General features: G+C 46.6%; 4 protein-coding genes and 2 long non-coding RNA genes across 8 annotated transcripts; 2 read left to right on the forward strand and 4 right to left on the reverse strand.

The window, feature by feature from the left end:
• Positions 1-147: 147 nt before the first annotated feature.
• Positions 148-734, reverse strand: LOC117585949. Its single transcript, XM_034276139.1, has 3 exons — positions 592-734; positions 424-538; positions 148-356 (listed from the first exon to the last, which is right to left on the reverse strand). The coding sequence occupies exons 1-3, from the start codon at positions 677-679 to the stop codon at positions 203-205; spliced, it is 357 nt and encodes a 118-aa protein (XP_034132030.1). The 5' UTR covers positions 680-734; the 3' UTR covers positions 148-202.
• Positions 735-10,458: 9,724 nt separating this feature from the next.
• On the reverse strand, positions 10,459-11,153 carry LOC117586706. Its single transcript, XM_034277362.1, has 2 exons — positions 10,856-11,153; positions 10,459-10,802 (listed from the first exon to the last, which is right to left on the reverse strand). The coding sequence occupies exons 1-2, from the start codon at positions 11,065-11,067 to the stop codon at positions 10,697-10,699; spliced, it is 318 nt and encodes a 105-aa protein (XP_034133253.1). The 5' UTR covers positions 11,068-11,153; the 3' UTR covers positions 10,459-10,696.
• Positions 11,154-11,274: 121 nt separating this feature from the next.
• LOC117584649 lies at positions 11,275-12,276 on the forward strand. Of its 2 annotated transcripts, none has more exons than XM_034274903.1 (2): positions 11,275-11,401; positions 11,468-12,276. In XM_034274903.1, the coding sequence occupies exons 1-2, from the start codon at positions 11,324-11,326 to the stop codon at positions 12,248-12,250; spliced, it is 861 nt and encodes a 286-aa protein (XP_034130794.1). In that variant the 5' UTR covers positions 11,275-11,323; the 3' UTR covers positions 12,251-12,276. The 2 variants fall into 2 exon arrangements, with proteins under 2 accessions (XP_034130794.1, XP_034129959.1); XM_034274068.1 differs by having other exon boundaries at positions 11,285-11,401; positions 11,465-12,276.
• A 1,508-nt stretch (positions 12,277-13,784) lies between these two features.
• LOC117591233 lies at positions 13,785-14,216 on the reverse strand. Its single transcript, XR_004574401.1, has 2 exons — positions 14,017-14,216; positions 13,785-13,951 (listed from the first exon to the last, which is right to left on the reverse strand). It is a non-coding gene; the product is annotated as an uncharacterized LOC117591233 (long non-coding RNA).
• Positions 14,217-14,313: 97 nt separating this feature from the next.
• On the reverse strand, positions 14,314-14,750 carry LOC117590700. Its single transcript, XR_004574343.1, has 2 exons — positions 14,531-14,750; positions 14,314-14,469 (listed from the first exon to the last, which is right to left on the reverse strand). It is a non-coding gene; the product is annotated as an uncharacterized LOC117590700 (long non-coding RNA).
• A 287-nt stretch (positions 14,751-15,037) lies between these two features.
• Positions 15,038-15,629, forward strand: LOC117587474. Of its 2 annotated transcripts, none has more exons than XR_004574124.1 (3): positions 15,038-15,167; positions 15,236-15,354; positions 15,422-15,629. XR_004574124.1 is itself a non-coding variant. In XM_034278628.1 (3 exons), exons 1-3 carry the CDS (start codon positions 15,080-15,082, stop codon positions 15,525-15,527), a joined length of 309 nt encoding a protein of 102 aa, XP_034134519.1. In that variant the 5' UTR covers positions 15,038-15,079; the 3' UTR covers positions 15,528-15,629. The 2 variants fall into 2 exon arrangements, 1 of the variants encoding a protein (XP_034134519.1); XM_034278628.1 differs by having other exon boundaries at positions 15,236-15,350.
• Positions 15,630-16,483: the final 854 nt, after the last annotated feature.

Genomic DNA, 16,483 nt, shown 5'->3' on the forward strand with positions numbered 1-16,483 from the left:
TGTAGCTCGTCAATGCCTATTCTGAGATACTTGTCCCCTGTCTCTACACTCGGACCGACTGACTGCTGGGCCATGTCACACTGTGACTCATCGCAGCATCTTCCGCCTCGCCTCTTCACATCAATGCTCCATCCAAAGGAATGCCGATTTGGATTCGAATTCAATTGCATTATCATTTCAAGTTTGGATACATTTATCTTGGTTACCGCGTTCCTGTGGGCGGATCTGGGCTCACTTGTGTGTCCTCTTTGGCGCAGTCTATCAATTCGACGCAGATCCAACAGCACTCCGGCCAGGGCTTTGATGACGCCACGCCATTCTCTCTGCACATGGCGAACGAGCCGGGAATCTGGCAGCTAAAGGGAAACATCAACATCATGTCTGAGATGCACTCCAAAGGCACACATTTTGGGTGATACTTGCTAGTGGATCAGCGCGTCGCCTTTATCGTTTTGGCAATGAAGCGCACCGCAGACATTGGGGTCGTCTTCCATTCCATAGACCCTCAAGTCGCCCTTTCGGCCCTTGCAGCCACCCTCTGAAATAATGCAAAGATAAGCTCTGGGCAAATGGCACACACAACTCAGTTACTTGCGCCTGGTCCAACATTTTTAAAGTGCACCAAAGAATGCACCAATGGCAAGAGCATGAGTCCCATTAGAATGAAGTTCCTGCTCATTTTTGTTGGCACTGTCACTGGCACAGCGAGTGGAAAAGATTTAATGTTTGCTGCCCTGGTTGGTGGGGCGCCTTTATAGGCCCTTCATGGTGCGAAAATGTACTCCGATTTGATAAGACATTTCGCAGAATTTCTTCATCATTTTACTGGTGCAATTTGACACCCGTTGCAACTGGAAATCACACCCACAAATGCCAGCTGCTTCTAAAGTTTCTTATGTTTCAAAAAAAGAAACCAAATCGAATCCATATGTCATATCCTGTAGCTGTAGGCAAGGGAATTTGCTGGATCTGTAGCTGCGCGAAGTGAGCTTCGTTGCTTTCGTTGGTTTTGTAAGTAAAATCAAGTAAAGCCAAAGCATATCAATAAGTTGTTTGTTCAAAGTTCGAAGCGGCAACGTCTGGGGACCTGACCAGAGTCAGTGGGGGGGGAGGGAAAAAATGCATATGTTACATATGCAACATTTCATTTGAATTTGTCGTCTCCCCTGACTCGCAGCACAGCGCAGCGCAGCGCAGCGCAGCGGATGTTGTGGCAAAAGTTCAACCAAAATGCATATGGTATGGCGATAAACTCACTCGAAAAGCAAAAGGAAACTTATGAAATGCAGCAGCCCCATGAGTTGGCACAATTCACAGCTAATCCAATCAGCTGTAGTGGCCGCACAGAGCAATGTCCTGTCCAGTCTCTTCCGGTTCTCTAGGCCAGGCCAAACACCTGCATGGACGGTCTCTTTTTTTTTTGGGCCAAGCATCAGAGCCAGTCCGGTTCGAGCCACAGTCGCAGCACTCTGATTGTGAGCCTGTCAGGCGTGTATTAATTTCTGGATTTGCGCATGTGTTTGTGCAACAAGTTGCTGTGGCTCTGGTTGTTGCATTTACACTTTTTTCCATTTTTTCTTTCCTTTAATATGCAGATTGTGTCGCGCCGACTTTAATACTTTGCAACGTCGTCGATCATTTCGCTTTATGCCACTGCCAATGTGGCTGTGTGTGTGTCTGCGAGATGGAGAAAAAGAAACAAGCATGTTGTACATGTCGCCCGTCTTGTAAAACCTGCAGCACATGCAACAAGCAGCAGCAGCAGCAGCAGCAGCAGCCACAGGCACAGCCATACTGTGTGGGGTGGTGAGAGTAGGGGGTGTGGCGGCAGCAGCCGTGGAACGGGGCTTCCTTCCACACCGCAGAGCGCAAAAATTTCACTTGGCCACAATTTTAATTAAAATTTAAAAAAATCCTCAAAAGGCAAGCGACCGTCCGCCGAAGTTGCCATACTCTTTGCGAATTGTGATGATCCTTTGCTTTGGCTCTCTCCTCTGCTGCGCTGTTAGGGTATGCTGCCGATTCGCCTTGGCACTGCTTGACGCTGCCGTGGCGCGAATAAATTGGACAAAATAAAAATAAAACCATGTAACGGTGTTAATGTAAGATGACGGCAAACAAAAATAAACGAATGAGAGAAGCTCTCTTGGCGGTGACTGCCTAGTGATGGCATTTCGCGTGCCCATCCCTACAGCGAAATTATCTCCTCGCGCAAAAGGACAGGCTCAGGACAGTTGGGGGACAGAGATAAACATCAGCTATGGCAGAGATATCGATTGACCAATCTTCCATCACTAATAGCAGGAGAGCGCTCTTCCAGCTTCCATTCCAGCAGCCTGCTCCAGTCTATATATGCTTGTGTCTGTGTGTTCGGCAAGTTTGAGTTACGCTTTACAGGATTTTACAGATTGCAAACATTAATTTTCATACATTGCCTGGCACACACAAGTATCGTGGGGGGCAGGGGAGGCTTTTCGAGAGCCGCTGCAAACCACAAGAGCGGCCCCCTCCCAATAAATATCCCCCTCCCGGTTCCGTTAGTTCTGCGGTTCTGCTTTTGCCTTGACTTGGTATGCTGGAATTATGTACGGGGCGTGGCAATCGAAACATGTGCAGTTATGTTATAAACCGTCTCTCTCCCGATCTCTCTCTCTCCCGAGCTCACTATTGCTCTGCGAGTTTGAGCTCCCTTTTCCGTCTTCTCTTTATCGCTGATTGCGGTGGGTTCAAAATGCTGACAATCCGACCCGAAATGTCCCAAAAAGAAAAAATCCCAGCGCTTTCTTACATAATTGTAACTACAGCAATGTAGAAACAACAACAAAAAAATACCCCAAGAACCCCCCACCAAATGAGAAAATCGTTTAAAAATGCAAATGGCCCGCACATTGACGGAAAGCAGAAAGCGATATGCATACATATGTGTGTATGTGTATGTGTATGTGTGTGTGTGTGTGTTTGTATTCAAATCAGTCCACGGATCGGTCGGTTAGTCGGTGGGTCTGTCGCCTTGGTTTCTGTGGTTCTGTGTCGTTTCCTGGCGCTGCATTTGTCAAACGCCGCTGAATTAATGAACCGCAACAGCACCGCCGATTTGTATCTAATGGAGACCGAAACCAACAACCAACAACCAGACCGACCAGCCTGGCAACAAAAAAAAAACCGAACACAATCCACAAATTGTAGCCCCAGAACTCATGCTTGGAGCGGCGGACCTTAGCACGTGTGAAATATTTTCACATGGCACTTCATTTATTTTGCCTCCGACTGGGACTGCGACTGGGGCTGGGGCTGGTTCCAGGTGTTGGTCACCTTCTGCTCTTGTTGGGGACGCGTCCATAAATTTGCTTATTCTCTGCTTTTGTGCATTTGTTACGTTCGTTAGGCACGCAGTTGCCATCTCTTTCGCTCACCCCCCTGTCCAAGCAACGTATTCAATTTGCTTGCCGATTTTTGACAGGCGGCGTTCCATACATAAATATCTCTAATAACTCCGGTCTGCCTGTTTACGTATCGATTCAATTCCAATACGCGTAGCAATGCCAAGAATGCCAAGCAGTTTTCCACATAAAATGTATATTCCACACCCGATATTGGCGAAATAAAAAAGGGATAGGTAACCGCCGTATGGTTTATGCGACAGATTTACTCAACACATCATGACAACTGGCTGCGCATGAACATTATCACCACGTGGCGGCTGTCGACCATCGTACATGATATAGAGAACCCATTATATACATACATAAATACAACAATTTATGTATATGTAACAGCTATCTTGGGTGTCCATCTCTGACTTTAAGATAACCCAATGACTCAAGCGAACACTGACACACTGGACAATGGTCCAATGGTCTCTGCAATCAATTTCAGAACTGTCACTTTGACACTTGAATGTTCTGTTACAGTTTCCCCTCCCTCTCTCTCTCTCACTCTCTCGCTAACCGACGACTGTCTAAACTCCACGCTTCATCGCTGCTGTGCCGCCGAATGGCGTAGACAGCACGTCTGTACCCTATTTATCGGTTGGGCACAAGTATTATGAGTATGTATGCCATATATTTACCAAACAATAAATGCCATTTTATCGCTCTCGAGGCTTACCCCCAGACTTTCTTGTCTTTCTCATCGCACTGTGGCAAATATTTGTTCATTTGTTTGTGTGTTTGTTTGTTGCCTGTAGCAGAAGTGTACCCCAACTATTTCTGTACACTTTGTAGGTGGCTCTTATTTCTGCTGTCCCGATGGTAGTGGTGGTAGTAGTAGTAGTTGGTGTCAGGCGGTAGAGAAACAAACAGACAACTCTGGTAGCCGACATGCCCTGTCACATTATTCCCCAAAGCTGTCACAAAAAATGGGGGGGAAAAAAACGAAGAAACAACAGAAAATGTCACACTTCTGGGTGGTTGGGGTGACACCTTTTGACACTTGTCCAAAGTGCATCAAGCACACGGGAAATGTGCTACCTCTGGCAATGAAGACAACCTAGAACCAATGTATTTCCGCAGATTATTGAGAGCTTCAGATGAGCAAAGTTTAAACCGATCCTCGGTTAGGGAAAAAGCCACTTTCCCATCTGTTTCTTGCATGAAAGGCAAGTTCAGTTTGCAGATTTCATATTATGGGAATTATGAGAAGAATTTGCTGGGTGGCAAAGTGGTTGTCTCCCCACCTTTCCCCCTAATGTGCCCATGTACATATATCCGCTTGAAGATACACATATCCAATAACCGTAGAGTGGCACCCAAATGCTTTTGATATATATTATCACAGGGTGGATATTGTTATTAGTACTGAGACGGGGGTCTGTTCTGTTCTGTTCTGTTCTGTTCTGTTCTGCTGTGTGCCACGACGATGACTCAATTGACGGACAATGGACAACTTTGCAGTGAAGGAATTAAGCGCGAAAAACAGCATATCAAGTTCTCCCCATTCATTCAGCCAGAGCCCCAGGAAATCAGCTGATCTTGGCAGTTTCTGAGCTTACGATATGGGATATATGTGGACATTTGTACATATATTATGATAAATGTATGTGTGCTGACAAATGTATCATATATCCCTCCCAGCTCCATTGTGTGCACTGATACTAACACTCGTATATCCACATACTTATGAAGATATGGAACTTATCATGTGTATTGTACATATAAATAGGTATTATATTTTAGTCTGAGAATGTTTGTGGGAAACACTTGCTGGCGGCTTGCCTTGCCGGCTGCGGAAGTATCGATTCCGCTACTGGAGAGCCTACTGTGAGTTTCCTCGAAATTTCAATTTCAGGAAAATTCTCTGGAACTTTCAAAACGGATGTACTCGCATGTTTCGTACATTTGTTTCCATTCTACCTAGTGGGCAGGGAAGGGACGGGCAGGTGGCAGAACAAATTCTCATTAACTGAATAAACTTATGATAGATGGAACATACAAATGACGACCATTAATTGCCTACTCACGCAAAACAAGTTTCCCAGATCTCTGTCTGTCTGCTTGTCTGCCCGGGCGAATCATTTAGCAAATTAAATTTGCATTTCACAGCGTTTTGCCACGAGAACGCGATGGAAGATGCAGTGTACGGGATGCCTCTACAATGTCTGTACATATTTACACTAGGGTGATTCAAGCGTGCAAAGATATATTTGAAATTTGTGAGCATTAACGGGTAGGAAGCGCATTTGATTTTCTAGCGCATGCGCACCTGAAGGAACAAGATGTTCACTCGAACCTGCTCATTGGGGGATTCTCTAGAGATGCTCGCTTGGACCCCCTAATGCTCGACAGTGCAAGTGAAGGTCGCAGCCAGGGGGCGCACGCATTGCTCGATGTGCGAGTGCCGGAGGCAATTGAAATGCTTTGCAGCAAAGAAAAGGCGAATCGAACCGCTGTGAAATGCTTTTATAATGAGTTAATAAGCAATCCCCGAGAGCACCTGTTGCCAGCGCCGACAACGACGACGGGAGCAAACTGCCAAGTAATTAAGAGATTTCCTTGGGCCCCAGCCTCAGAACGGTTCGATTGGATTGGCCCAGATGCACTCAGTTCCAGCATTAGCTTTGTGGCTTGCTTGTTTCTACCCTTATGGAGGGTACTGTTACTGTGAGAAGATACTTGCTGCACCCAAACTTGAATGGCACTGAATGGATATGCAAGGGTATCAATAGCTTCGGATCCTCATACTTGTCCGCTGTACTCGATTTGTTTTTGCGCCATTTTAATTGCTAATCAAATCGATTTATTATTCTGTGTTGTCTAAGTAATTTATTAACTATTACATTTTGTTACGATTTTTGCTACGCTCATTGCATACAGCAGCACCTGCTCTCCCCCTGCCCAGCTCTCTTTCCACATCTCTCTCTCTCTCTGTTGTCTGTTGGAAGGGTGGCGGGCAAGTGGCGCCAACTGACATCGGCGGAAAATGTTTTCAAAATGAATTAGCGACAAAGGGAAGTGTGTGCGGTTTCTCTCTGTTATATTTGTACCCACTTAAGTGTATAATTGATTGACTGCGAGTGGGGGAACTTTAGTGAACAGGAGAGAGAAATCTGCTCTGGAATCCTGCTAGGCTAATTTCTGTGCCTGCGAAGCTGACTCTTGAGCTACCACCTGCCAGATGGCGGATCTATGTATACATGTGCGTGTATGTAAATTAAAGAAAAAAAAATATGCAACAAACGTGTCACAGACAGCGGGAATTTGTTTGCTGTCTAAAATATTACAATTTTCATTTGTAAGTTTCAGCGCACGCACAAACATAAAGAAACATGAAAATAAATTGGCTCGGCATCGCAGCCGAAACATGGATACTGATGCACAGATGTACATATGTACATACACAGATACACAGAACAGTGAGTTCCCGCAGTCATGCTTCTGGCACATACTTTTTAGCCACTTTGACTAAAGCAATAACATTAGCACTTGGCTGGCGCTCTTTTTGCCACAAAACTATTTCTGGCAGCTTACAAGAACAAGAACAAAAAAACAAATAGATACAATAACTGCATACATACATACATATGTATGTGTGCAAAGCTCAAAAAACTGTAAAAACATTTGAATATGTTCTTGGGAATTTTGAACTTGTCAAAAGGGATGGAAGGAGAAAGCCGCGAGGGAACGGAACAAAGTCTAAGTGGATTGTTCTCTGCTTCGAGCTGCATACATAAATATGTATGATGTACAATACAAACATAAATATGTACATACATACATCTACATATGTAGATGGCTAGAATGGCTGGCTGTTAGAGGGACCGGTGACAAAGAGCACAGAGTACAGAAACCGCGTCTGGTCTGCAAGTGCGTTCTGCATCTGCAAATACTCGTACGAGTGCCTGTCTGTAGTAAGTGTGGTACGGTCAATGCACAGACTGAGACGACCAGACAAATATTTGTTTGCTTTTGTTGTCTCTGCAAATGGGTGGAAGTGGGTGTGGATGTGGATGAGGATGAGGAGGTGGAGGCCTGACCACGTCACATCACCCAGCCGGTCGGTCCTCATCGCCGTCGTCATCCATATGGTAAAACTATTTTTAAAAATGTTTTAATTATTTGCTGGCATATTCCTTAAAGCGTTGACTAGTCGGCGGCGTCTCCGTCTGCTGGTCTGGGGCCATGAGGGATGGTGGGGGCACTGCCAGAATGTGCAACAACTTTAGAGGTTTTCTCTGTTTGGTGCATTTTCTTTTGCGTGGGCTTTGATTTTTACTTTTATTCTCTCTGTGCATAGTACATTAAGTGTGAAGTTTTCTCCCAATAGAAATATTATTGTCGCGTCGCGCCTAATGTGTCGCAGCTTGCATGTAATTTTCTCTTTTGTCACCCGCCAACACTCACTCTACCTCCCTCCCTCCCATGCATTCCCATGCATTCCCAAGCATTCCCATACATTCCCGTACACAAAATGTCTGGGAGATCCCACCCGTGCCAGCAGCTGCATCAGAAGTTTGCTCTCTCCCCTGCAGTCACCTGAAGAGAGAGAGAGAGAGAGGAGTGTGAGTATTGGAAATGGAACGCTGCGCTCTCTGGGAATTCCTCAACTGTTATACAGTAAGTTAGCAAAGCTGCCATGCGAAATTTAGGAACAACAAATTCAATGCTTTAACCGTAACCAACGATCGTCGTTCTGTACAGCAAGTCAAACATCGATTCTATCGGCCAGCGACAATGGAAACACCAAGTACAAGTGGTGGTCGTGCCCCTGCTGCGGCTTTGCCACAATGCATTTGCTATTTATTTTTTTAACCGTCAGCAGAGGCAGTCCAGACTTGAGACGGCCAACAAACCGCAAGCATGCTCGCTTTACAGGCTTCTCTTAACCCGTAGACAAGACGCCCAATGAAGCGAGAAAAATTACTGTTTGTTAAGTGAGTTTGTCAACAACAGGCGTGTGCGCATCACATACATGTGTACATGCATATGTTGAAAAGAGACAGAGAGACATAGCCATAGACAGATGGAGAGACACAAACAAGTATCATTAACGCAATGCCCAAACCGTTAGAGAGAGAGACATTCGAGTTTGGGAGAGAGCTGGAGTTGGTGGCATTGGCATGTTTACCCGGAAGCCGACTTCAAAAACTCCATAACGCTGAGTATTTTTCTGCAGAACTTTTCTTTGGTTTGGCTTGGCTTGGTTTGGCTGTGTGTTGGAAGGGGGTGCGGTGCGGTGCGGTGCCATTGCAATGTATGTAATTGAATACCTGGCATGGCGCATACACTAACTTTCGCCAGATCATACTCTTTTCCTCTTGACGAATGTTTTGTTTGGGAGTCTCTCATTCGTTGTTCGCAGTTATTGTTACCCTCGCGTAAGTTTAATATTTTGAAAGGGTATCTAAAGCCTCGGCTACTGAGACCATCTTTCCTTTTGAATACTGTTCTTGTTTGGGTTCTTGTTCTGTCTAAAAATGGTACTTGGAGCCCATCATAGACATCTTGCGCACAGAAGCCAGCACAGCGGGCGCACCGCCAAGCCAAGGCTGCTGCTCCCCACTGGTCACTGGTCACTGGTCACTGGACCCTGGACATACACATATTGTCAGCAATTACTCATTTATGGCCAGCCAGCGGCATTTCTCGATATCGGCCCCTATGCGTGTGCTGCGTGTGTCCTTTTGCGGCCACTTATTAGAGCATTTCAGAGGGTATAACACTTTTGGTCACAGAAGGAAGCAGCAGCAACGCATGGAATGGAACACTCGAGCTGCAAGGGAATCCAAAGCGTCGGCCTTTAAACCTTATTTTCACTCCTATTGGGCATCTCTGGGATGCATTGAATTCATGCATAAGTTTTACTCCCTTCGACTTCCCTTTCTATATATAACAATTAAGTACGTGGAATTACAAAATCGTATTAATAGTATCGTTAATTTTCCACTGAAAAAACCTTGTCCAAATCTTCCGTTTCCATCGAAACATCGAGCAACTAAATGTCCAAAACTAGTCCCATTTGCTTCGATTAAATGAATCCACAGTCCACACGAATCATACGAGTAATGTAGGGATGAACTTTGCTCCCGATTAAAGCTAATCAGGCCATCGTCATCGTCTATTTTTTTGACAGCCGATAGTGGGTTCGTAAGGGCTCGCATATCTGACCTCTGCCACTGACACATTATCGCTCTCAGCGACAGTTGCGGTATCGCTGATGCTGCCGCTGCTGCTGCTGCTGCTGTTGTCTACGATCTGGAGCTGGAGTTGGTCTTGGCCTGGGGACCGGGCCTGAGGCTGATAAGCAAAATTTCAATTTTCAAAATCCAGCAATCACAAATCGATGTTCTATTTTAATAAGGGCATTAAAAATACATTTTCATGGTGGTGCACGAAGACGGTCTGTGGACAGAGAGAGACTGATTCGGTAATCAGTTCAGCGAGAAGATTTTCTTTGGGCGGGCCACCCGGGGTTATCGGTCTTCCAAATGCAACTGAGTGAATCCCATTGCATATGTTATTTTTCAAACGTTTATGTGCCATTTGACACACTTGCAGAGGCTCTCAAATCCACTTACACAATGTAATCGACCAGCGGGACTCGGACTATCAGTCGGTCGACTGTGTACAGTGGAACCTTTTAATCATTCCAGCCAGCACAACACTGACTTGTGGTGTACAGATGATAGTCAGGTTCTGAGCGCATGAATCCAATGAAATCTATTCGTGAACCCCTCTGAACTTTGAGCTACAAAATGCAAAAGTAGTTTGAAGCGAGTTCATTGAACACAAAGATCCCTCTGTTGCTTAAGATCCATGAGGTAATACTTGGCAGGATGGATCCATAAGGGTCCTCCCTTTCATTTAACTTTTAACATTTTGACATTTCGCTCTGGCGTTGGCCGACTAAATGGCGCCCCCCGAGAACTATTCTCTATTTTTTGCACACTGTTTGTCCTCTGCTCATGTCCACCTCTGTCTGGCCGTCAGTTCGCTTTTAGTTTTCAGCATTTACTTGCCGCATTGTTGGCATTTTTGTAGCCGCTCGCACTCGCAGCTCTATGCACAATATATGGCATGTTTATTCTCGTTTTGCCTCAGTCGTATTCTGTGTGTGTTTTATTTGTATGGCAAATGCCGCGTGCTCATCACTTGCAGACACTCTAGAATGCCAGCAGATACGCTCTCAGAGTGCCCATACAGAGAAATGTAAAATCGAATGATATTAACAATTGCTGATGGATAGTATAGTAAACCAGAGCCTAGCATGTTTTATAATTGACGCAGGTCCAGCAGCATTGAGGAAAGTCGACCTGCGTGTTGACGCCAGATTCCTCGCACGCTGCGAACGTCGCTGGTAGCTGGCAACTAAATAAAAGCATAATTATTCAATGGAACAAAGAGCAGCAAGCTCTATTTACTAGTGTATCAGAGTATCGCCGCCCCCCCTCATGCAGTAGACGATGCCACAAAAGTCCGCGTGCTGCTGGTATTCCTCCTTTTTGATGTCACCAGCAGGGCCCTCGCAGGTCTCTGCAGCTTTATCGCCAGGAAATTTTTTATAGTGAACCAACGAATTGGCCCCGACAAGGAGCACCAGCAGGATGAGTAGTGGGTACCGCCAAGTAGCCATAATGGCAGGGTCTAGTCGGACAACGCACTGCCACTGGCTTTTATAGTCCAATATTCAAATTAGCTGCAGCAGGTGGAAGCTAACTTGCGATTCGAATGAAAATCGCTGGCTTCTCGGTAGCCCCCAAATGGATTTGCTCCGACAGCTTGCTTCATCCGAACTGTTCTACTCAGATCCAGGCGACTTTTGTTAACTACTCAAGTGTTTGTTCAAAAACCTGTAAGGACTCGAGCTCTGAGCATTCCCAGATTTATTCATGCAAACGCGAAATTTCTTGATTTTCTTCTGTCTGCCGCTGCTGCTGTCGTGCGCGGTCGGCTATCGGCAGGGCAAGGTGAGGGTATTCGTATCCTAATCGCGGCACTCAGCCAGCCACTTAACGCCTCCTCCTTAACAGCAGCAGCGACGTGGAGCAGTGCGTAAGCGAATGGCCAGGCCACAGCATTTGCTCGAGGACTTTGCACCCATCAGCATGGCGGCAGGAGGAGCTTATGGCGATGGGGTGGCTGGGCTGGCTGGTGAGCAAAGCCACGGCAGTGGAGTGGGCAAGCAATGCGTCGAGTCTCCTTCGGGTTGCAATGTCAAGGAGATCTTCAAGCCCGGCGATCCCAAGGAGAAGTCTTCCGCCATAGCCGTACAGGCGGCGCAGGACGCAAAGGCGGCCAACGAGGCACAGGGGGCAGCAGGACAGGCCGCGGCGCAGCACATCAAGCTGGAGCTGGCCGAGAAGGCATTCCAGTCGGCCAAGGCCGCAGAGGCGGCTCTCATGGGCAAGCAGATGATGGTCGATCAGCTGGAGCAGGAGGTGAACGAGGCCAGCGCCGTGATCGAGCAGGAAACCAATGCGCTGCAGGGCACAGAGATCAACATGAAGGCGGCCATGGATGCCTCGCGTTTGGCCAGCCAACAGTTCCAGGCATTCAGCGAGCTGCACAAAACCTTTGAGCAGAACCTGGCCAACATCCAGACAGTGGCCATGGGCGTCCAGCAGGAGATGTCCTCCAAGACACAGCTGCTCGAGGCGGCTCAGAACCGGGTTACACTGCTCCGGAAGCAGTTGCAGGGCGCCCACGAGGACTACGAGAAGACCAAACAGGCCGCCTACAAGGCTGCCTGTGCAGCCGTCGATGCCAGGCAGAAGGCATCCACCAGCAACAACGAATCCCCCGTCAGCAGTCAGTAATGGTGTAGGGGCAAACATCATATATTTTGTAGATGATTATGCTTTTATTTCAATATTAAATGATTCCTTCAATACTTTTGCACTGAGCACAGCTCAGTCTGCTAGGAGGAAACTCTAGACTCAGCTGCAGCAGTGCACTTGCAACCGAGTCTCAAATTACTCACGAAAAGCGCACAGAAATTTCCCTAGAAGAGCGCAGCATGGAGAATTTTCCGCGAAATTCGTAGGTTTAGCCATGGGCAGGGATCAGGGGAGAGGCTTACACTATAAAGGGCTCAATCCAGCGGGTTTGCAGCGGCAGTTCCACGACAAAATTAAACATGAACCATACTCGCACCTTGGTTCGAATACTAACTGGGCTTTTGGTCGTTTGCCAGACAGATGCTCTGGTGCACTACTTCAAAATGGAAGCAGGCGCAAGTAAAGCACTTCAATCTGGTCATTGCTCATTCAGTTGGTTATTTTGATTGGTTTTTTTTTCAGAAGAAGGCTGCAAGGGTCCAGGTGGCGATTTGAAAATAGACGAAACGGCCAAGGACCCAAAAGTTTGCGGCGTCTTTGCATGCCAGAACGATAAAGGCGATGCGCTCATACACTAGCAAGTATTAGCCATAGGCACACACTTTGAACACTTAATCACGGGCATAAAATGATTATGCAGCTGCCAAAGACCAGTTGGCTTTGCGGGCTGTGATGGAAATGGCGTTAAGACCACAGCGGACTGGCCCGATTGCTGTTGGCTTTGCGTCAAGGAGGTGAACTGTGCCAAAAAGGAACATGAAGCGACAACGGAGCCCATTTAACTATAATTAATATGAGAAATGATTAATGATTAATGATTAATGATTAATCAGCAGGGCCCAATAAACGGGTATCATCTTACATGGGCCTCGAGTTGCTTTCCAGATGTACCTCAAAGCAGGTGTAATTGTTTGGGGCTTATAAAAGGTCCGAAAGAGCAAAGTTACTCGCAATCTAGCGACTGCCACTGCTTGTGTCGGTTGTTGCATACATTTGTTGCCCAAAATGCATTACTTTCCGCTGGTCATCCTGATCGGGCTCATGCCCCTGGCCTATACGCTGGTGCACAAAGACAATTGGGGCAAGAGTGCAGGTAACACACGTGCCACAGCTGCCCTTTTCTGCAACATTTTTCTCCATGAGTGGTACTCGAACTGCGAATTTCAGATGGCAAAGGCTGCAAGACCCCAAAGGGTGACATCAAGCCGGGCGGCTCGGTGCAAGACGATAAAGTGTGCGGCATTTACTTTTGCAGCAGCAAAGACGGGGACGGCCTCATACACTAGCAAGTATCCAGCCCCGACCATCGTTTCGTGTTCCTTTGTAATCCTCTTCCATGTGTTCAGCTGCCAAATCCCAGCCACATTCGCAGAGTGCAGCGGAACCGGCGTCGGTACAGACATCGATTATCCCGACTGCTGTTGGAAATGCGTCAAGGAGAAGGACTGCAGCAAGGGCGGTGCTGCAGGAGAAGCAGAAAAAGAGAAGGACACCCAGAACCCTGTACTTTAAGTTTATATTTGAAGACCAATGGGCATCTTCCCAATTTGTATTTAATGTTTAATAATTAAAAGTCAACAGCTGGTGTACGCGACGCATTGCCAACAGCAATCGGGGAAATTGCCTAACGTATGAATGCCAGTTTCCTCGCACTCCTGGAACGGAACTGCGGCTTGGCAACTGCCCAGCAGGACACTTGTTATTCGTTTGAAACATTCGGGCAACATTCGTTTTGCTCCACTTACTAGTTTAACGCGCTCGTTCCGTCTTTGCCCCAGCACACATAGTTGCCACACATTTCTGGGTGGCGGACAACTTGCTGGTGGTTGATCTTGCGACCATCCGGCAGCGTGCAGCCACCAGCGTTATCTGAAGACTTGCTCCATGCCACCAATGCGTGTGTGCCGGACACGGCCATCATCAGTACGATCATGCACTGCAGGAGAGCCATGATGGAAGACAAGTCTATGGCTGTCGCATTGACATTTATAGAAAATAACTCGCTGGGCATAGGAAACCTTAGAAGCAGGTGGCCGGGGTGCTTGCAATGGGCAAGCGGCAAACAGCCGCTTTTTGTTTATTTTTGTTTGAATCAACAATCTATGTACGCAGTACATAGATAACAGCATTCGGGATAATAATAGTACGTCATGACGCCGGATTCGTTGCACTCCTGAAACGGCACAGTAATTTGGCAACTGCATGGATTACACCCCCTTGGATTATTCGAGTAGGCTGAAATCAAATTGTGTCCCTTACTATGAAATCGCGGTGGTGCCATCTTCATCAAAGCACAGATAGTCGGCGCACATTTCCTCGTGATCGACATGGACGCCAACGCTAATTATGCGGCCGTCTGGCAAAGCGCATTTGCCAGGTTTTTCGTCTGGATATTTTCTCCAGACCAACAGCGGAAATGTGCCGGACACGACCAGCATCAAAATGATAATGCACTTCGCAAGTGCCATGATTCAAGACGAGTCTGTGACTAAGTGAAAGGAACTGTGGCTGGGACTTACTTTTATAGACAGTATTTAGTTGATCGCGCACCTGGGATTCCAAAGAAAATCTTCTATCAATTACTCTTAGTACTTTTCCTTATCGCATTAAGTAAACACCAAAATCATGGGCAACTTTAGGAGCAGTTGGCTTGCAACGGGAGTCAAGTTGCTCAGCGGATCGTATTGAATATTTCTGCGAATTGTGACGGCCATCGCGTGGACTTGGGTACTATAAAGGGCACATGCAGGCAGGCGTAGAACCTCCAAAAGCTTTTCACTCGTTGCCGTCGAAGGTTTCAGTGCGAAAATGAAGTTGAGCTTCATTTTAATGGGACTGATGCTCATCCCATGGGGAAATTCTCTGGTGCACTGGAAGAAACTGGAACCTGGCGCAAGTAACTCACTCCCCTCTACTGCCATATTCGCTTTATTCAAGGGCTGGCTCTTCGTTGAACCATTCCAGACGGCGGCTGCAAGGGCACAAAGGGCGATTTGAAAGTGGGCCAAACGGAGGACGATCCTCTTGTTTGCGGGGTCCTTCACTGCTCGGACAATGCCGGCAATGCATTCATTCACTAGCAAGTATCAACCAAAATGTATTTGTTTTGATTTGTCGTTATTTTAGTGACTAATTTCGCATGTAAATTAGTTGTCAAATACCAATTACGGTCGCCCTGTGCCCTGGCAAAGGCGTGACCTCGGAAATCATGTTTCCCGACTGCTGTTGGATATGCACTACCTTTAAGAACTGCTGATGGAAGGATCACATGAACGCCCAAAGAATGCCCTAACCCAAGAATGTGCCTGTTGGGAGGGAAATGTATGCACACACACAATAAAAGAACAGTTATAAACCAGATCTTGGTGCCTAGGGTAGGGGGTATGGGGTAGGGGAGAGGGAGGGGTGAGCTTGAGTTCGCGCAAAAGAGATTTCGGATGACGTATGCACATTGAACGGGAAAGCAAAGACAAGTATGACAACAAAAAGCAACAACGAAATCCAGAAAGCTGTTTGGGTACACAATTTGTAAGTTGCTGCTGCCGACAATTATACGCTACCTGGAATGCGAGCCCATATGTACATATGTGTGTATGTAAATTGAAAGCCGATGTACATAAGAATGCATATGTCTGTTTTGCACTCTCATATGATCCTGCTAATGAGCGAATGGGTTTCAATTGGAACCACAGATTTCCAGGAGAACCTGAACATTCCAGGCACGCGCAGAGTGGCAAAGCAACACAACTGTGGGTAGGGTTTCAAGGGGTTCAGAATCAATCATGTATCTGTGGAAGGTAAAGCAGTTGCCTCTCTCTCTCTTGCTCTTTATTTGTTAATGAGGTATTTGAGTGCCCTTCAGAAGCAGAAAGTGTATTTACACAACAGTATCAAGCTCGCCAAAGAAAAACCGCGCTACAGTATGTATTAATGTGTAGATATGTGTGTATGTATGTATGTGTGTATGTAAATTTTCGTTTTCGTTACAGTCGTCAGAAATTATTGCTGTTCAGTACAACAAAGAATAACCAGATATGACAGAGATTCACTTTCACCAACCGAAATACCACGTAATTGTACATATGACCTATTACGTTTATCCAGGAGTACGTAGCGACAGGCAACCTTAACGTTCCGTCGTCTCAACCATGCGGTGCAACATGTTCGCCCAGAGGGAGATGGCTAGCAAGAAAACGAAACGCAGCAGCGGCA

The sequence above is a fragment of the Drosophila guanche genome, unplaced genomic scaffold (assembly GCF_900245975.1).
Source record: "Drosophila guanche unplaced genomic scaffold, DGUA_6, whole genome shotgun sequence".
Lineage (NCBI taxonomy): Eukaryota > Metazoa > Arthropoda > Insecta > Diptera > Drosophilidae > Drosophila > Drosophila guanche.